Below are 21480 nucleotides of genomic sequence, written 5' to 3'. Positions count from 1 at the left end.
ATTTTCCTGACGCATGACTGCGTCAGTGACTCGTGTGGTCTTGTGAGGGTGACATCGTCATCAATATGGGTAATTGAACAAAAAATACTGCATTGACGTACTCACTTATGGGTTGATTCACAGGACTGATTAGCGCAGGGAATTATTAACGCAGTCGAAGTGATGCCTCGCGTGTGAAGGGCTTAGCATACCGGGCGAAAGTCACGTATCTTTATTGGAATTCTCGAAAGATTTTAAGTTCCGATTTAAAAGACTCGTTCATAAAAGTGGTAAACCGCAGTGCATTTTCTGTATAATTTTACAATGACGAGAGTGTAATATGCGTATGCGTATGACCTTTGCACAGTTGACAGTCATTACCAAAATAAATTGTTTGAATCGCTGCGGTTTAACGCGTCATATTTGGTCGGACTTTAGCATGTAGACTCCACTGTTTCATTTATGACCATCATACGGCAGTCATTGTTCCCCTTGAATGCCGTCTCTTGAATCGTTTTCTCATAACCATGGCGTTTATGAAGTTCGGGAGTATGAACAGGGTCGTAAACATGGGGTTTAGGGAGTTCGGGAGTATGGACAGGATCATAAACATGGCGTCTAGGGGGTTCGGGAGTATGAACAGGGTCATAAACATGGGGTTTAGGGGGTTCGGGAGTATGAACAGGGTCATAAACATGGGGTCTAGGGGGTTCGGGAGTATGAACAGGGTCATAAACATGGGGTTTAGGGGGTTCGGGAGTATGAACAGGGTCATATACATGGCGTTTAGGGAGTGCAGAATCTTGAACAGGCTCATAACCATCTCCACTGACATCATTCAAATCAGCATCGGCACTATTCTCACTTTCCAATTCCAGACTATCATACCCACCATTATCGTGTCCGTGATCGTCATTCACTTCCACCCGTTCGTACCCTCTTTCGCTCTTGGTTTCATCATTAACCTTTTCATCTTCCAATTCCAGACTATCATACCCACCATTATCGTGTCCGTGATCGTCATTCACTTCCACCCGTTCGTACCCTCTTTCGCTCTTGGTTCCATCATTAACCTTTTCATCTTCCAATTCCAGACTATCGTACCCGCCATTATCTCGTCCGTGATCGTCATTCCCTTCCTCCCCCACTTTTTCGTATCTCTTATAAATGTCTTCATTGTCGATTTCTACCAGATCTAGTGGTATTGGAGGTATTTCAGGAAGGCCACGTCGGGTTACGTGATACCTTTGGTCGAATATATTGACCACGGGTACTGGCGAGAGGGTGTCTTCGTATCCGTTTTCCCGTCTTGGTAAGATCGTCCTTTGATACTGACCATAGATGACTTTCCCTTTGGATTCAGCAGGATCCGTAGAGTCTTCCTTTTCGTGCTCCTTTCGTTTTCGCCTGGTGAGAAAATGTTGATACGTACTCATGAGCAAGTTGGATCATTACATTAGAAATTTGGCAACGAAAAAGAGACATGTAAATAGTATAGAATCGTGTGATATAAATGCTACCTAAAAATGACAACATTAGAACAATGTTGCTAGAGTCGTTGTTCAACGATAATTTATGGTTTGTTGTATTTTGAATTTAATCTTAATTGAGGTTTAACAAAAAGAAAACCATTGTCACCTATTACACACAGTCGTATGTGGAGCGTATGATAATATTACAAGTCAACTCAGGCAATCATCATCTCATAATCCGGACAGTAAGATGATCTGTTTGTCAAATTCTGGTCACCGATGTCATTGTAATAAGGTGTCACAATTTAACTTGCTTGGCTTGATTGCCCGCAAAATTCGGAAACTTAAAAAGTGATCATGTAGGCAGGAGTCGTTCTCCCTTCCCCTCTACCGAACTTGTGCCGAAATAATAATATTACTAGTGAAAAATCTTACTAACGTGTCCTAATTCTCATACATTCATATATCATTAAATAGGAATCAAAGTTTTAAATAAAGGTGGGACTTTACCGTCTTCTCCCGCAGCAATATGAAATGGCTACCGAGGACCCTATAATGATGATTACGACCAACAAAGAGTTAACGACGACCACAATGGCTGGAAAAAAGAAGGAAAAAAAAGGTGTAAAGAACATGAATATTTATTTTCACAGTAGTCCTTATGGTTATTATAATAAAAGTAGAGGGAATAACTATAAGTAATTGCTACTACTACCGCCATTACTATACTACTACACATGTACTACTACTACTACTACTACTACAACCACTACGACTTCCGCTGCTGCTACTACTACTACTACTACTATTTCTAATACTGCTACTACTATACTATTACTATTAATTATGTAAGACACAGTACATCTACAAGGTGTCTCAGGACTTTAAAATATTAAAGTTCAGATTTTGTTTAAATAGATAAATGCTTCATAGCAAATTTTGTGTCAAACGAAAGAATATTTGTTGGTATTTAATGAATTTCTTTATTGTCATGCACAAATAAAAGGAAAGCATAAACATCGTCTTACGAAATACATTTGAATAACATATAACGATAAATTAACATATCACAAACAAATAACTACAAATAACATAACAATTTAATCTCTCTGTTGAGAGCTAGAGGAATTATTGGAATTATTTGTACTCCCCTGGCTCCCAACAGACATTATTAACTTAAATATATTCTAGTAAATGTTCATTTATTTATTGTCTCAATATATGATTAAATAAAAAGAAGTCACGTACTCAGCGTGTCAATTCCTGCAGGAGCTGATGTTGTAAGATCCATTCTTGTACCTGAAGAGATTTAAAAAAAACACGTATAAAAAGGAGTTCGTGCGATTGAACGTTCAGTCTGAAATATGGTGTGGCGGATATCAGCAGTTCAGCATTTCATGGTTATTTCTCATACAAAAATAAATCAAGCGATTACTAGGGAGTCACATTTCTTACATATTTCCCTCGTGGTAAAACTGTATAGTACTGCTCCTCAAAGCATTGGTTAAATACGTTGTATAGAATATCACGAGTTGGGTACGAGTACACCACTAAAAAAAAAAAAAAAAAAAAAACAGCCATACAACAACGACAATCAGAAAAAAAAAACAACAACAACCAGGAAACTGACAAGCAAATAACCTAATCACCACGATAATTATGAAGAGCCTGAACTGGCTGTCACATAAATTGTAATATAGTCGTTTGCTGATGTCGGTTGTTTATTACTTTGATCATTATGATGCTCCCTGACTGATTAAAAAAAAACTACAAATAACATAACAATTTAATCTCTCTGTTGAGAGCTAGAGGAATTATTGGAATTATTTGTACTCCCCTGGCTCCCAACAGACATTATTAACTTAAATATATTCTAGTAAATGTTCATTTATTTATTGTCTCAATATATGATTAAATAAAAAGAAGTCACGTACTCAGCGTGTCAATTCCTGCAGGAGCTGATGTTGTAAGATCCATTCTTGTACCTGAAGAGATTTAAAAAAAGACGTATAAAAAGGAGTTCGTGCGATTGAACGTTCAGTCTAAAATATGGTGTCGCGGATATCAGCAGTTCAGCATTTCATGGTTATTTCCCATACAAAAATAAATCAAGCGATTACTAGGGAGTCACATTTCTTACATATTTCCCTCGTGGTAAAACTCTATAGTACTGCTCCTCAAAGCATTGGTTAAATACGTTGTATAGAATATCACGAGTTGGGTACGAGTACACCACAAAAAAAAACAAAAAAAAACAGCCATCCAACAACGACAATCAGAAAAGAAAAAAACAACAACCAGGAAACTGACAAGCAAATAACCTAATCACCACGATAATTATGAAGAGCCTGAACTGGCTGTCACATATATTGTAATATAGTCGTTTGCTGATGTCGGTTGTTTATTACTTTGATCATTATGATGCTCCCTGACTGATTCAAAAAAAAAATCCCTAGAGTGTGACGTTGGATGTGTTGTGGAACCTAATGGTCACAGAAAAAGAAGTTGTGGTGAAAAATCAGCTATATGTTATTAAATGTATCATCCATTTTAAATTCCAGTAATATCAATAAGTATGGACAATGTACGATGGACTTCACTGTTCAGGAACCCTTATTCTATTAGCCAGTCACATAGCAGGGAGATGCTGATTTAAAAGCTCATATTGACCACTATACACTCACCGTTCTCGCATATATCTCCACTGAATCCATCTGGACATAAACAGGCTTTGACAGGAGGACTTGAAGAACCACCTATATAGTCACATGTACCTCCATTCAGACACGTTTTATTAGACTTCAAACATGGGTCATCTGAAACAGAAAAAAACAATTCATTTCGTGCACGTGAATAAAAAGAACATGACAATGAAGGGATTTGGATCAAATCAATACTTGACAAATTTACATAAATCTTTAAAAAATAACAGGTTCGTTACCCTTCATACTTTTCAACAAAAAATGTTATTTATTTATTCATTCATTTAATTTATTCATGGTTTATCCCGATTGTTTAATGGCAGACCATGGATGAACTACTCATATCTTACAAAATATGCACACAAGTGCATAATGAAGATACATTCAATTTACCTACATATACAATAACAGATACGGTAATATGAAATAACACATGTAATAACAAGTCAAATTCATACTAGGCATGTAATCAGAAATTTAATTTAACAGTAAGAACACAAACCCATGCCCAGAAATCCTCATGTTGATCAGTCATAGGATATATATATATACATACAAAAACACAATTTTACAATAAATAAAGATGCTCCGTACACGAAGAATTTTGTTCACAAATTTTGAAAAATATTGTTCTTTTAAAATTGTAAAACAATTTCTCCTGTACAGAGCATCTTTATTTATTGTATTTCTATGTATTTTCTCGAACTCCAAGCAGAAACCTGAACTTCCTTGTATGTATACAATTATATATACATTGATAAATTTATCGAATAGTAGGTCTAGAGTAGAGAAAACATGATAAAGAAACAATGGTCATGGACCGATACTAGTAGGGCATTTCCTTATACTCACCATATTGGCAAGTCAGGCCGATGTGAGGAGGATTACAGGCGCATGTAAAGTTGAATGGAGAATCCTGTAGATTGTTGGTACAGATGCCTCGCCCTCGGCAGGGGCTCGATGTACACGGGTAAGCTAGAAAATGATGTAAATTGTGAGGAGGAAATGTCACTAATTCAAATTCGATTCGAATCCAATCAAGGTTAATTAAAAACATAACATATACTGAATTATACATGTTTTACAGTGCAAGTAGAATTACAATTATATACAAATTACAAAAATAAGAAAACATGTAAAACTGAATGTTAATGATACATAAATTCGATTACATTGATAAAATTAGAATTTTAAAGCAAAAAAAGACTCTGTGAAAAGCCTTTATCATGGCATACAATTACTCTAATGTTTTCAATGTAGAATATTGCACTATCGTAGTAAAGAGGTCTAGGAAAAGGAAGGAGTGTATTTTTTGGAAATGTTTTTTGGGGGGCTGATAACTTGAAGACATTATGGACTTCTTACTTCGACCCTACCGGACAATATTGTCTGCAGATAAATCACCAGGCATCCTTTTCTTTATGTATCTAGATAATTGTAAGCCAAATCGACGACTGATTTTCTTTAAAAAACCTTGCAAATTTGCATGAGCCGAAGAAGGTTAAAGTTTTGTTGGAACACAATTCAAGTGTTTTGTCAGTTAAAGTCGATAAATAATTGAACAATACAATCAGAGAACTAAACAAGAGATGAAAACTGGTCTAAATGATATCTGTATTAAACGCTTAAGTGCTGTTAAATAAAATCATATGATTGACGTCTACTCTAAACTAACCCACTATGTCAATGACTACATTCACCAGTATATACTAACCATTTTCACAGATATCTCCATAGATTCCATTTTGACACAAGCAGGTTTTTACAGGAGGACTTGAAGAACCACTTATGTAGTCACATGTACCTCCATTCAGACATGCGTTATTAGATATCAAACATGGGTCATCTGGAGAGAACAAAAATGATACAAACATTTAATCTTTCTATTCTTGTACGTGAATAACAAAAATATGGCAATGAAGTGATAACGACCATAAGTATCGATATTTGAAAACTATACTTGAATATTTATTTTGTACTCTTTTATACTATTCAACATGACTTATCATTCATTAATTTATTTTTATTCGTGGTGTTTTACTATTTGTGAATGGCAGCTGTTGGATGAATCGCTAAACTTACAAAATATGCATTTTAAAACATTGGGATACATTCAATACATTTACATGTACAATAGTAGATACGATAATATCAAATAACACAAATAATGAGTCAACTAGATAACGAATATATATTTTAACAGAAAGTTATTAACATTAAGAACATAAATTCATGGACAGAAAATCTCATGTAAATCAGTCATCGGATATATATAAATAAATAAATAAGTATCATCAATCTACATTGATGGGAAAGTAGGTCAATAGTATAGAAAGGGCCAGAAAAGGCAAAATAATGTCAGTTCAAGGAACAATGTTTAAGTAACAATGGACATGTGAAAATGTTAGTTGGACATTTCCTTATACTCACCATATTGGCAAGTCAGGCCGATGTGAGGAGGATTACAGGCGCATGTGAAGTTGAATGGAGTATCCTGTAAATCATTGGTACATATGCCTCTCCCTCGGCAAGGGCTCGATGTACACGGGTAAGCTAGAAAATGATGAAATACAAATGAGGGGAGGAACTGCAACTAATTCAAATTCGCTTCAAATTCCATCAAGGTTAATTAAAAACATAACTGGCAGTCATATACTAATTGATACATGTTTTTCAGTGCAAGTAGAATTACAATAAATGTACAAATTGCAAGAATAAGAATACATGTAAAACTGAATGTTAATGATACTTTAGATTAAATTGATAAAAATGTATTTATAAAGAAATAAAAGACTGTTGTGAAAAGCATTATCATTGCATACAATTACTCTACTGTTTTCAATGTTACAGTATTGCACGGTAGTAAAGAGGTCAAGGAAAAGGAAGGAGTGCGTTTTGGGGAATTTTTTGTTGTTGCTGATAAGTTGAAGATATTATTTTTTCTGACTAGTAGGGTTATACCATGGAATAATATGGACATCTCCCATGTATCTACCCTACCGGACAATATTGTCTGGAGACAACTCATCAGTCAATTAACAGATACGAAACAACCGTTCGGCCGCTGAGGTACAATAATAATAATAATGATAATAATAATAACGTTTTATTTACCCAGGGTAGCCACTTCAGTTATGAAACTGCTCTTCCAGCGGGCCCTGCATAACATAATATGTTATTACTACTCTTCTCCAATATAATATGCTGAGCGCCTAGCTAGAAGGCAGAAGTCCCATTGTTATAAGTCTTTGGTATGACTCGGCCGGGGTTCGAACCCACGACCTCCCGTTCATGAGGCAGGCGCTCTAACCACTGAGCCACCATGTCCGGTAAAATATATGTCGCCTCCTACTTTTCATTCCCAAAACTGGAAGAAGGTCAACAACTATATTATTTAATTTAGAAAAGTCTCCATTAAAAAAAATCCAGTTATTATCTTTTATTAATAGGTATTAAAGACAGAGCGTTGCAAATTTCGATGGCCAATTACTTACCATTTTCACAAGATTCTCCGTAATATCCCGATGAACACGTACATATTTGTACAGGAGGTGTATTCATACCATCTGTGTATGAACAGTTTGGGCTATTGTTCTGACAAAGATTTGAAGAACAGGGATTGACTGAAAAAAAAATGAATACAAAATTTCGGGTTTCAAAAGAAATGGTATGGTAGACATGCATTTTATAATTTGTTTGTAGCTCCACGTGAATGGCTAGAAAGTGTTCAGCTACTTTAAGTGATCAAATTGCGTATTTCCAATAGCATTATAATTTTTCTCTGCTTCAAATCATGTCAAAGTGACTGGATACCATTTACAGATATCTCATGCAAATTATAAACGAGTCCTCATAATACATGTTTAATCAACAGGGTGATCATTATTATCATATCACTTAATGGTTTTTCACACATTGCCAAAGTAACGCGATTTATAAATTCGAAATATACAAGAGTTAAGTGTTTATAATCCTAAAGGCATCATCTGTATATCAAGCCGGCGAGATACTTTTGAAGTAGGCATACAATTGAAAAGAAGGAAAAAAGTAGCTTGTAACATTGACAATTTTATGACGCAACCTTCTACCACAAAAACAATTTCGAGATTCATTTAAAAGAAGAAATAGCCTCTATTAAGTAAAATATGGAACGTGAAAATAAAGTACATTCAAACTCCCTTTGAAATCATCGAACTTGTATCATCTTTATCATTCGATGTTAACAGAGTTATTGGATTGAGAAGGAGTAGTCAGTATTTACCATATTGACAAGTTAGGCCGATGTTAGGAGGGTAACAGTCACATGTAAAATTGTTTGGAGCATCGTTGGTACAAGAACCTCTTCCTTGGCATGGGTTCAATGTACATGGGTATGCTGTCGAATAAAGAATCAATATTGGTCATAATTATGCGTATTTTGAGCAATCATCTATTTTTACTTTCATACGTTAAAATGTTGTCAAACTCATTACCCGTTTCCCTCATATTCATAACACCAATAATGTTTACAATAAAGGAATAAAACATGCTTATATAAAGCATTACTTATCAATTTATTACTTCTAATTTAACTCTCACCTCCTCTACCCCTTTGAATACATGTACCTGTACCTGGGTTTTGATGTACATGGGTATGCTATGAACGTGGTAATATAAATTAGCCTAATAGGGGGGGGGGTTCCTGGCCCAAATAGGAATATCCCAATGGACAGGGGCACTCGAGACCCACGCCAGAGCGATGTCGGTCTCGTAAACTCTCAGAACTTGTCTGAAAGCCTACAATTACTACATTTATCTGTTTCGCGGTGTGTTGGGCGTCCTCTTGGGCTGTTCCCAAGAAACATTGTGCAGGCCTATTACTTTTTAACATTCACAACTTAACGTTCTGTTGTTTTATGTTGATTTTATGTGTTGGTATTTGATTTGTTATATTCATAAACAATCGTTAACACTGTTTGCATGTCAAAGGCTACAATATACATCAATAATACAAATACAGTGCTAGAAAGGGAAACGTTGGGAAAATAACTGTAAACTAGGTAGTTTACACATAGAAAGTATATGTTTATAACTACCAAGTGACAAATATTCACGAGAAAAGGATAACTTATACTTACCATTTTCACATAATGCTCCAAAATATTCATACGTACAGGTACATGTTGGTATAGGAGGAGTTAAATTACCATCTCTATATGAACATGTACCTTCATTATGACAAAGACTGGTTGAACAAGGATCCACTGGAAGGACAAAAATAATAAAGAACGTTTACACATTTAAGTGGCATGTATGATACAACGCTTGGATAAAATGATTTGCAGACGTTGCCAAGCGACAGAATTATAAGTCTTAGTCGGGTAGGGCCTACAGTCTTTCGCAACTACCTCTACAAAGTTATTGAGTTTGATACGTTGAAGCACTTGAAGGTGATAATAATCTAGAAATATCCTGACGAAATCGTGTATGATAGTTTAAAGTACTGCAAGGAACCGGTGAGTAATTTTCATCAGATTCTATACAATACATTATGGACAGACGGCAAGCGAAACAAATCAAGCTTAAAAATGATTTCATACAAAATACATTTAATCCTTGTCCAAATAATGAATATCCCGTTTATTTTTCGCATTCAATGATGCAAGCAATGTTTCTCAGTTTTCTTATTATATTTTGATATAAAAAACCTAAGAAAACTATATATTTGACAAAAGGAAACATTACAGTCGAGTTGTCAAGTTTTCTGTTATATTATTTCATATAAATATCAGTTACGAGAAATAATTATTATAGGATTAATGATACTCCACAAGTATTCAAATATATATAATGATGCAAGTAATGTATATCAACCTGTATCCACTCAAAATATTTTTTCAATGGAAAAAAATGGATGACAATGAAAATATAATATTGTGGAAAATGATATCGATGAAATCAAATGATTCCGATTAATTGTTTAATACACACCATATTGACATGAGTGGCCGATGTAAGGTGAGATACAGTCGCAGGTAAAGTAATATTGGTTTCCTTGCAGCTGGTTGTTTATACAACTCCCTCTCCCAAGGCATGGGTTTGAAGTGCATGGGTACGCTAAGGAATTTCACATTTAACATCAGAAAATCAAATGAGTATTTTCATTAATTAAATTGTTAGTCTCTCGTTTGTTCCTTCATAAAAAGCTTACAATGTTATCTTTTGACTGGAATCAAATTAATAAAACAAATGAATGATACATATATTGCTCTAAATATAAGATGCAATAAAACTGAATCTATTAATTTTGGGCATGCAACAATTAAATACACTGCTAAGACAACCGATTGAACGACGTAGTATTGTTATGCCAAACTAATCAATCGTACACCACACATTTAATTGTCAAAAGTTATTTATTAAGTATTATTCATACTTCTTGTTAATCAAAGATAACTCTAACTTATTTTATTTTTTAATTTGAATTATCAACCTCTCCTTTAACGAAAACGTCGTAAAGTTTGAATTGAGTAACTTCTAATTACTTTCAACTCGTATTTTTTTAAATATGATTAGCTTTTCAATGAATGTCACAGATTTATTGCGATCAAATAACGCAGTATTACGATTCGAATGTTAAGTATACACTTCAATTGATAACAGAAAGAATCACAAGAAACACAAAGAATCACAACAGAAAGAGACAATGCTTTTAAAATTACCATTTTCACAGTAATCTCCATAGTAACCAAAAGAGCAATGGCAAGCCGTAAAAGCTCCAGTTGACTCGTCACTGTCACATGTACCGCCATTGGAGCAAGTCATATCTGTACATCCAACTTTACAACGAATTGAGACAGAAAAAACACATTTTCACAATATTGGACGGTACTGTTCTCCACATAAAGTGCATGTTTTTCTGGGTTTTTGTTTCTTCTACACAGCTATTCTCTATTACTTTTTTAAACAAAAGATCAATAGTATTTATTTTTGAATGTTCATTAAGGCATAGTCAAAAGAGAAGGAAATGTTCCCAAGAGGATGTCTAGGATTTACCATGAAAAAGAAACCTATCCTGGCAGAAATATCTCATGGGAATTCTTAAATATTTTTTTTTTTTTTTTTTTTTTTTTGGGGGGGGGGGGGGGGGTTATGATGGAGAATAACTCGGATAGGTATTTTATAACAATCTCGGACTTGTATACTGGAGGTATATGTCAGGGGTCAAGGGCAAGTTGCGCCCCCCTCCAATAAATACGCCATTGGCCCACTTGTCAAGTCACATGATTGTGCGTGATAAAATGAAAATAATAATAATAGTGATAATAATGTTAACCACATTCACCTCTGTTTAGTGCTTAATATCATGATTCGAATTACTTTACATCGTAATTATCATTATCCCTGTCATTAGATTCAATTGCAATCTGCACATGATAGTGCACAAACTCTGTTCCGTGGGGAGTATTCCGGCAATGCGCCATTTTACAAGGACAAACATGCACATGTAATAACTTTAGAGTACGCATCTTACCAGGTGCCCATTTTCACAGCTAGATGGACAGTGACAAATGTTGATAAATGTCTTGCCAATTGACATTAGTGCCACGGCGGAATTCGAACCACGAACTATGTGATCCACAGTCCGATGATGTATCCACTAGACCACGACGTCTTTGCAAATTGCTCGAGTCTCGGCCGCAGCACTACTTTAATTCCCAATACAAATATCTTCAAAAATCTCAAACCAGGTAGTGTAAATGTATAGGAAGAAATTCCATGAACGCGCTTTGAGTAACCTTATAAGAACCAATAATGAATTTGTCGCCACCGTGAGATTCAATTGTGATGGAATATATGTGCTGATAAACGTAGCTAACACTATCATTAATTTGTCTGCATTCAACCACACTTTTCAAAATGGGGGAGGACCCCCCCCCCCTTCATCCCCTAAAATACCTACCTTCATTGCAATGTGGACCTGACCAGCCTTCAGCACAGCTACAAGAGGAAGTGGTTGAAGTGCTGTTAAAAGTTGAATTACATGTTGCTCCGTTGAAGCACAAGTTTACCAACGTTACGCACGGGTCCACTGTATAAAATAGGCGGAAAAACAACAACATTAATAAAACTGAAGGGCACAACGACCCCGGTGATAATCACAGCAGAAAACTGCGTGTCTACTTGGAATATTACCCATGTGACAGTGTACAAATGTAATGCGAAAGGCTTGTCGTTATATAGCTAGTGTACAATCATTTCGGGGAAATGCAAAATTTTACCTGATAATTTTACTCAAAAAATAAAATAGGTCGCACTTTGGAATTGCGTTATTGTAAGTGTATATATCATTTTATAGGTTCATGGAATATACCTAATAATAATAATAATAAACTAGAAATTTAATTCGTCACAAAGACGAATAAGGTGGTCTGTCTTCAAGTCTTATGATAGATTAAAATAGTTACTGTATTGAGAAAGGGAGAAGTTATAAAGACATGTAAACAATGATCATGATGATGATGATGATCTTGATAGTAATGGTGATGACGATAATGATGATGATGATGATCATGATGATGTTGATGATTATCATCAACAGACCATGATGACATCAGACTGAACAAAATGAGAGAACATTTAGATAGTATAAAGTCTCAGCTACAACACACTCAAAAATCAACAAAAATCAAGCTGAAATAACGGCGATATTGCTCGCAAAAGACAAGAATGTAGAATCCAGATTTGAGAAAAAGTCATCTCCCATAAGGATTACACGCAAAAAGTAATGGATCAAGTGATAATAGGGTAATAATAAAGTAAATATGGTTGTTTATTACATTATTTGCGATTGTACGTGTTTTAATATTCAAAGGAGATGGTACAGTGAAAGGTCAAAAAGAAAAAAAAGTTTAAAAAAAAAATTGTTGGAGACGCCCGGACTCGAACCAGGGACCTCGAGGTCGGAAGTCAAGTGCGTTACCGATATACCAAAACATTTCCCATAGAGATTACACGTAAACGGAAAATGGAATTATCAAATCCCACTTTGTAAGTGAAATATGAGCATGATCCCGGCATCTGATCGAAAAATAAAGGGCACACTTGTGATAGCTTATTGTCTCAGCTACAACATACTCAAAGCTCAGCATAAACAAAGATAAAACAACGGAGATATGGCTCGCGAAAGACCAGAATGTAGAATCCAGTTTTGAGAAAAAGTCATGTCCCATAGAGAATACACGCAAAATGTGAAAAATTGACATGCCTCCTTTAATCGCAAAAATACGCCATGATACCATTGTCAAAATGAAATAGCGTGTTGACTGCATTTGTAGAAAATATTCTCAGGTAGAACATATCCAAATTTGAAAGAAAATTGATCAATATTTACAGAGATACAATCAATTTTCCAAAAATCTGCTGACGTCATAATATGCAAATTGAAATTTTGAGTTTGGAGGCCATTATGATGACGTCATGAGTTAATTGAGGGTCAAATGACACATGAAATCATATCTCCAACTCATGCTTCTTCCAACCATGATATAAAAAATGGGAACAATTGATTATCTGAAGAGCTATTTTGATTTTTAAAATGTCATGTTTTTGATCAAATTTGCATTATATTGCCCATAGCAGCACGCGCGGATTTTGAACTTTGACGCGCGATCACGGCCTTTTGAAAGGTCAAGGGTGACTGAAATTAATGTAAATTGTCATTTACGGTAAGAGGAATCTAAATCATGTAAACAATTTGAATTTGACCTTTTCCGCGCGTTATGAGCGCGCGCAACGCGCGCGGTGACACTTACGGACGGAAAATTTTGAAATGCTTAAAATGACCTGATTCGTACTCTCCTTTAATAGTTAAGTGATTTTGAGCATTTTAAAATTTTGACGCGCACGTACGCGCGCGTCATGACCTTTATGTGACCTTTGATGACATGACCTTTTGACCCTTGACCTGAAATATATGTGATATGGATATGAATGACCTTTGCTTATGCATCATGAAGATATGATGGATAACGTGATTTCACAAAATGGCGCCTGGATGACGTCACGATGACGTGATGACCTTGAAAAGGTTCCTGTCACGTCTCATGACAATGACCTATGACTGTGCCAAAATTGAATGAAATTGACGAAACCGAACTTGAGTTATCCTAGGCACAAAAAAGTGTAGGAAATAAATAAAAATAAAGAATAATAATAATAATAAAGAAAATTCTGACGAAAACAATAGGTGATCTGTTTTCAACAGACCACCTAATAATAATAATCTTTTAAAGTTCACTCCAAATTTTATTAAGTTCAACCGAAAATGGAAATTCTTTTTGTCCAATTGATTGTGAGCCCGGCAGCCACTGAGCAGCGCCATGTCGACGTTGCTCTATCCCTAATGGTTGAACGCCAAACAAGGTTGCAGCAACTCCCATCTTTTAATGTCTTTTGGTATGACGCGGCCGGGGTTCGAACCCACGACCCCCCGGTTGTGAGGCGGACGCTCTACGGATTGTTTGGGGTGGTCCCAACAAATATATCGGCTGGGTGCACCAAATTTTCAGATTTAAAATTATGCCAATACGCATTCAGGGAATGTTTACTTAGACTTACAGTGTAATTAAAACTTAAACAGAAAGATGATGTTCCTTACTGAATTCACACACGCTGCCAATATATCCACTAGGACAGTGACATTTGTATAACTGATCTATCCTTGGGATACACGTTGCACCATTCAAGCAAGGGTGAGTTGGTTTCTCACAGGGATGAAGTACTGAAAAGAAGTTAGACAATTCCGTTTTTTATCACTATTAGGGATTTAGTTGCGAACATGTAAATATTCAGTTTTTGTGTACATTTAAATCATTATTTCAAACTAATCTGAAAAACAAAATCAGGTATGTTAACTACCCCGTGAGAAATCCATCGTTATTTTAAAGTTCATTATCATGTAACTAAAAATTGGGTTCTAGTTATACCGTGGCGTAGATTTAGCCACAACTAATTTACAGCAGACTTAACATTCCCAAGACAACTTTGTTTTTATGATCTATGTTAATGGAGACTAAGGTTGTTGTGAGTAAACAAACAAGGGGTATGTAGCTGACTTTGAAAGCTAGTTGATATAACCAGTAAATTTATCTACAGTGCAGTTTACTAAGACTGGATTTTAAGAGAACCCAGACTTCAGAATAAACATCTAAGCAAAGAAATGTCTTGAAATCCTTGTTTCAAAAGTTGTAACTCTGCCATTAATAGTAAAGAGCTTACAGTTCTCGCAGCGATCACCGGTGTATTCAGAGGAACACGTGCAGGAGACTACGGGTGGATTCGTCCAACCACCAGAGTACGAGCACGTGCCTCCATTTTGACAAGGGTTCTGCGTTTGGAAGCAAGGATCATCTGCAATGAATAACAAAACGGAAAGGTAAAACAAATGCAGATCGAAACGTTATTCAGAGGGGAGGGGTGGGTCCTGTTTGGACACTTTTTGTATAATCTATATAAAGCCTATTTGTGCTTCTTTTTCGATCTACTTGTAATGAATCGTGGACTAAAAGATAAAAAATATATTAATTCATGGTGTCTCAATTAAAAATGGTTATGAAAATAGTTCATTTTCATTTTTGTTCAGATTAATATTGAATTACTTTCCCTTCATTGTGACGTCACGACAAAGTTTGTTTGATAAAAAAATCTTAGGTTGCTAGTATACTGACCGTATTCACATGAACGACCGATGTATAAGGTAAAGCAAAAACAAGTGTAGTCATATGGAAAAGTTCCCAGATTGTTTGTACAAGTTCCTCTTCCGAAGCAATTCTGTAGCGTACAAGGATAAGCTGTTATGGCAATAGATAGAAACATTGGAATGGTTACACAATTAGAAAACTGATTCTCATGATATAATGTAATTTGTTGAACTATTTGATGTTTTTTTTAATGTAATTACTAAGAGGAGTACAGGTATGGACTCTGTAGGTACGGACATTACATGTAAATAATAATGTTGTCAAATTTTGGAGCGCCCAAGTTGGCAGAAACCGGAGCTACAGAAACAAATCATGATTATTATTATAATTATTTTATTGATTAGTAAGTTCTTTTTACTACAAATCCCTATCACGGCTATTGATATATTAAATATAATGCAGTAACTCATTTCAATTTACTTAACGCCTACATTCCTTGATTCTGATTTTTTTTAAAATAAATATATTAAATGCCTCTATGATCCACAGAGAACAATAATCTACACATTTTGTTGTACTCATATAACCCAAGAAACTACACTGTTACAGCTCAAAAAAGTAATTTGATAATGAAATTAAAAGATTTTAGTCAATAATCTTAACATATTTGTTGTAAGAAAAGTCAGTCTTTTCTGTTATTAACTCACCACTGTCACATTTATAGCCATAGTACCCGGAGGTACAGAGACAAGACGCAAATAATCCAGTAAGTTGGTCAGATCGACAGGTACCTCCGTTGTAACACACGGAACTAAGGCATCCAATCGCTGAAAGGTTAAACAGGAATAACAGTATGCAGAGCGTTTAAAAAGGGGGACATGGACCCTTTGGCATATTAACCTTGCGCTAAACAAGTTATCCAATAAAGTCTACCTCTAGTATTCTTCCCAGAACTTTGAAAAATCCTCCATGATTGCAATTTTGAATATTCGAATATAATTTATATGTTATTGATTAAAAATTATCATGAGTCATGTCAACATTTTACGGTTTCGTGAGCACTGGTAACACTTTAAAAGTTCCTAATAAATAGGTTTGTTTAAAAATTTGCACGGTTTCAAAGTGATTGCAAGTGCTCGACTAATCATGAATTATATACATTACTCAAAGTGTCATCAAACTTAACAAGCCTCACCTATATTGAAGAATATTCAAGAATATCATGAATTTCCTTGTAATTTTCTCCATACAGATAATACATTATTTGTTATAATATTTACAGATTAATTACACGATGAAATCTCATAAAAGGTATGACATTAATATTCGGAATAATTTGGAGCCAGATGGTTATGATATTAAAGTCCGAAATTATATCACAGAAAAACATAATTAGGAGATTTTAACTGACCGATCAGGGGCGGATCTAGCTTTTTGCTAAGGGGGGGTTTGACCAAAATAATGACGATGCAGAGCATCGTCCACGAGCCGCGAAGCGGCGAGCCGATTTTTTTTGGGGTGTTTATTTGAACCCCGTAAGTGATGTTTTCCTGGCATCTATTAACACAATGGAGACCATAAAAAGCAGTGCATGATAACGTCTTTTTAAATCAAGTAACAGTTTAATACACAGTTATATCCAGAGTTATCATGTGTTTGGTTAAGTTACCAGATGAGTTGAATATCTTCTCACAATATTTGCACTTGAAAGGGTTTCTCTCCAGCGTGCGTTCTTTTTTCTTTCTTTTTTTCTTTCTTTTTTTCCTTTTTTTCCCCTTTTTTTTTTCTTTTTTTTCTGGGCCGCCCAAGGGGGGGGGGGGTTTAAACCCCCTAACCCCCCCCCCCGTAGATCCGCGCCTGCCGATTTGACATTCATTTCCAGTGAATCCCCCTGAACATGAACAGGTGTATAGCTGGGATGAATCATCAGCGTTACATGTTCCTCCGTTTTCACATGGGTTAGAACTCAAGCAGGGATGAACTACAACATCACGGGAGAAAAAGATATATGTAATGTATTTATTCTTTCCTAATCAATCAATATTGAGTAATATAATCGTGTTTTAGTGGATGCGTCTGTAGGTCAAATTGTTCGTGGTTTGAGTCCCAACGCGGAACTAGCGACTTTTGACATTTGCCACTCTCCACCAAGGTGTTAATGAGTACCGGTGGGAAGGAATTCCTGAAATGTTGTGTCCCGGGAAATCGGAAGCCTAGCGGAGCTGGAGTAATATTGGAGCGCATTGAGCACCTTGCGTGGTGGATTCGGGCGCTACAAGAATATCCATTATTATCTTTATTATTATTATTATTATTATTATTGAATGGCGTATTTTACGAATATTCAAGAATATAATGAATTCCCTTATTATTCTCTATACATATAATACATTATTTTCATTAGATTTTCAGATTAATTAGACGACGAAACCTCGTGAAAGGTATGACATTAATATTCGGCATAATTTGGAGCCAGATGATTATGATATTAGACTCCAAAATCATATCAAGGGGAGAAATATATTCTACAGATTTGAACTGACCATTTTGACATTCATTTCCAGTGAACCCCTCTCGACATAAACAGTTGTATCCCTGAGATGAATCAGCTCTACATGTTCCTCCGTTCTCACATGGGTAACTCAAGCAGGGATGAACTGCAACATCACGGGAGAAAAAAAAATAACATAGTAATAATTCTTTGCTAACTAACTAATATTAGAGGTGTAGAGGTACGTGGTCTAATGGGAACGTCTGTGGATCACATGGTTCGTGGTTCGATCCCCAACACGGCTCCAATGTCTTTCGGCAAGACATTAAACTACACTTTCCACTTTCCACACAGGTCTGTGGTCTGCACAACCAATCATAGCTGTCGAAAGAAATCGAGCATCCAATTGTTTACAGGAGCCTTGCGGTCCGCGTGTTAAGCCTATGGCAATGACAAATTTAAAACCCAACGAGTTAAGGCACTCTCTACAAACAACGCAATTTCCCCATACCAAGAGATAGAGAGAGAGAGAGAGAGAGGGGGGGGGGTGGGTTCTTTAATTTCTTAATTGAGATAAAATACATGGAAACAAAGCAGAAAAGTAGAACAACTTCATGACAAAATTATTTTTTTTCAGGATCCACATTTTACCATTTTCACATAATGGACCGGTGATGAGTGGTGAACTGCTTGTACATCGTGCTGCATAGGCATCTGTAACGCTACATGAGCACCCATTTAGACAGGGAGTCGGTACACATGGATCATCTGCAAAAAAAAAAATGCAATGGGTAGTGATTTCATTCTGGCATAACTTTCCAAATTGTTTAACATGAGTGGAAACAAATGAAAGAAATCGGCAGTACTTTACGAATGGTGAAACCATGAACTAAATTACTTCTCTTCACTTCACTCTTCAATTCTGGACTTCTACCAAGAACAGAGCCACGTTAATAATGGCTCTGATCAGAGAATTCCCGGCCGTTTTTAATTCTTGATTTGTATTATATTTGTAAATTGTATTTATGTATGTATTTGAATTTGTATACGGAGATTAAAACCAAAGCAAACGAAACCTGTTTAAACATTATTTCGCAGTCATGGCAGTAGATTGATTAACTTTCGCAATAGATAAATTATAATCTTTTGTAAAGTGCATAGAGACACTCCTGTGTTTTGTGCTAAAAACATCATTTATAATCGTAATTATTGCTCAATAGAATCGTTTTGGTTTCATTAGAATTGAGTTGTAAACAGACCAAAATCTGAGGTCTTAAAAATTGCTCTGGGGTTTACTTTGATTAAATATTTACAAGTGATTGCAACTTGGTAAAAGAGAAGATTGATTCAAAGGTAATGATTTGTTCTTGAATAATTGAATAGAGGAAGGTGACCATGACATTATGTTTGTTTAAATGTGACTTCACAAATTAGAAAGAAAAAAAAAACAGGTCAGTGAAGTTTAAAAAGAAATAAAGAAAAAAGGGATAAAAGGTTATTCTTTTTAAAGATGCGAATAATTAAACAAACCTGGCAACTCTATCATTTCCAACTCGGGAGAGTTCACATTTGACCTAATCAATTATCACGAATATAGCTCTTGTTTACTTTAAACGAAATACACCGTATATTGCAAAGATATTCAACAAATTATAAGAAAATACATATAAAGATAATATGGTGCTCGCATGTATTTAATCGTCAAGACAAACAAAACAACGACAAAACTCCCTCCCGAAAAAAGACAATGATGATCAAATTAATAACTTTGAAATGTTTACATGGGTTTTTCTCAAATGTCCACTGAGTCCGACTGGTTTAACTATTGTTTTCCTCTCATATGAAAAATCACTCAATTGTTACGATACTCGTTCATTTCTTACTGTGCCCAAATGTACTCACCGATAGCACAAGATGGTCCTAGGCTGCCCAGATAACAGTCGCATATGATGTCATTGTTGTCAACACTGCAAGCTCCTTTCCCGCTACATGAACCGGGTAAGCACGCCGCCACGGCTGAAAAATATACAATTATAGGTCAAAAACAGTAAATTCCTTTATTCAGTATAGGATTAAAGTAGGAACCACCCGGTTCGGAAAGACAATGGTTTAAAGGGTAGATTCTTACAGCATTATCTAAATAAACGACGCATGGGATTTGATTAACTGCTTTGCTAGTGTGATTGCAGATCCGACCCCCCCCCCGAAAACAAAATGAAAATGAAAACTAAAAAACATTCATCTTTTAAAAACTTGATGTATTATTGTTTACATGCATAACTAAGAACAGTTTTGTAGTTTTTGTTTGGCCGCCCCCTGGCCTTTAAAATTTTTTGGGGATATATTTTGAACAATAAAAAATAAATAAAATTGTTTTATATTGATTTTTTTAAAGTTAATACTCACACTACTCACACTACCCCCCCCCCCCCACACTGAGCGAAAATAACGGTCTCCGCGATTTTCAAATTTCCTTGGGCAAAAACGAAAACAAAATATACTCTTACCCCCCGCCCCCCCCCCCCCCCCTATCGGCAAATCCTGGATCCACCACTGTGTAGAACATCAATGTGAATCTTTTGCAAACGATTGCAAATACTACTCTCATATCTTCTACTGCTTTTTTTTTTTCGTATGAGAATAACTAAACTGTGTGTCTACGTTTTCACACTGTCTTGTTGTTTTTCGAGGCAAGCATCCCAGGGTTTGATGGTTTACTTACTTTTATCTCAAATAAGTAATCATATAAAAATCAAAGCAAGCAAGTAAACAAGCAAACAACAAGTAAACAAACATAACGAGGAGAAATGATAAGAATTAAAGCTGGGCATACCAATAGTGCAGAAGTCGCCTGTCCAGGATGGATTACACGTACATGAGGCAGTAGCTGCTGATTCATCAACACTGAATGTGCATTGTCCCAGATTGTGGCATGGATTTGTTGGCAAACAAGGGTTGTCTGTATACGTAAGAATTAATGATGATAATAAAGGCTAAAACCATATTACGCATATATATATCCTAAGCGTCTACAAAGGTACTTTGCATTTTGGCCTTAACCCAGCTGCCCTAAATTAGGACGCTACAGCATCCAAGTAATGAATAACTACCAGGCTCCCATTTACTATACCTGGATGGAGAGTGGCAAATATAGA

General features: G+C 35.6%; 2 protein-coding genes across 3 annotated transcripts in view; both read right to left on the bottom strand.

Moving 5' to 3' along the window:
• Positions 1-314: 314 nt before the first annotated feature.
• Positions 315-16943, bottom strand: LOC105436828 (neurogenic locus notch homolog protein 1-like). Of its 2 annotated transcripts, XM_030981136.1 has the most exons (18): positions 16542-16943; positions 15862-15984; positions 15413-15544; positions 14793-14915; positions 12096-12224; positions 10855-10971; positions 10124-10249; positions 9271-9396; positions 8415-8528; positions 7648-7776; positions 6584-6706; positions 5868-5999; positions 5006-5128; positions 4136-4267; positions 3386-3436; positions 2700-2750; positions 1962-2049; positions 315-1386 (listed from the first exon to the last, which is right to left on the bottom strand). In XM_030981136.1, coding segments are annotated over exons 4-18 (2415 nt in total). In that variant the 5' UTR covers positions 14794-14915; positions 15413-15544; positions 15862-15984; positions 16542-16943; the 3' UTR covers positions 315-413. The 2 variants fall into 2 exon arrangements, with proteins under 2 accessions (XP_030836996.1, XP_030836997.1); XM_030981137.1 differs by lacking the exons at positions 12096-12224; positions 14793-14915.
• Positions 15461-21480, bottom strand: part of LOC105439422 (neurogenic locus notch homolog protein 1-like) — a 38247-nt gene continuing 32227 nt past the window's right edge. Inside the window, exons 20-28 of the mRNA XM_030980214.1 lie at positions 21159-21284; positions 20228-20341; positions 18977-19093; positions 18378-18491; positions 17696-17815; positions 17025-17029; positions 16542-16661; positions 15943-15984; positions 15461-15544 (exon numbers count right to left, since the gene is read on the bottom strand). Of these exons, the coding sequence (XP_030836074.1) occupies positions 15461-15544; positions 15943-15984; positions 16542-16661; positions 17025-17029; positions 17696-17815; positions 18378-18491; positions 18977-19093; positions 20228-20341; positions 21159-21284 (842 nt within the window). The remainder of the gene's footprint in view (positions 15545-15942; positions 15985-16541; positions 16662-17024; positions 17030-17695; positions 17816-18377; positions 18492-18976; positions 19094-20227; positions 20342-21158; positions 21285-21480) is intronic.

Source organism: Strongylocentrotus purpuratus, unplaced genomic scaffold (genome assembly GCF_000002235.5).
Source record: "Strongylocentrotus purpuratus isolate Spur 01 unplaced genomic scaffold, Spur_5.0 spur5_scaffold_11, whole genome shotgun sequence".
In the NCBI taxonomy this organism is placed as follows: domain Eukaryota; kingdom Metazoa; phylum Echinodermata; class Echinoidea; order Camarodonta; family Strongylocentrotidae; genus Strongylocentrotus; species Strongylocentrotus purpuratus.
Note: the sequence above shows the minus strand (reverse complement) of the source record. Positions and strands in the feature narration are given on the sequence as shown.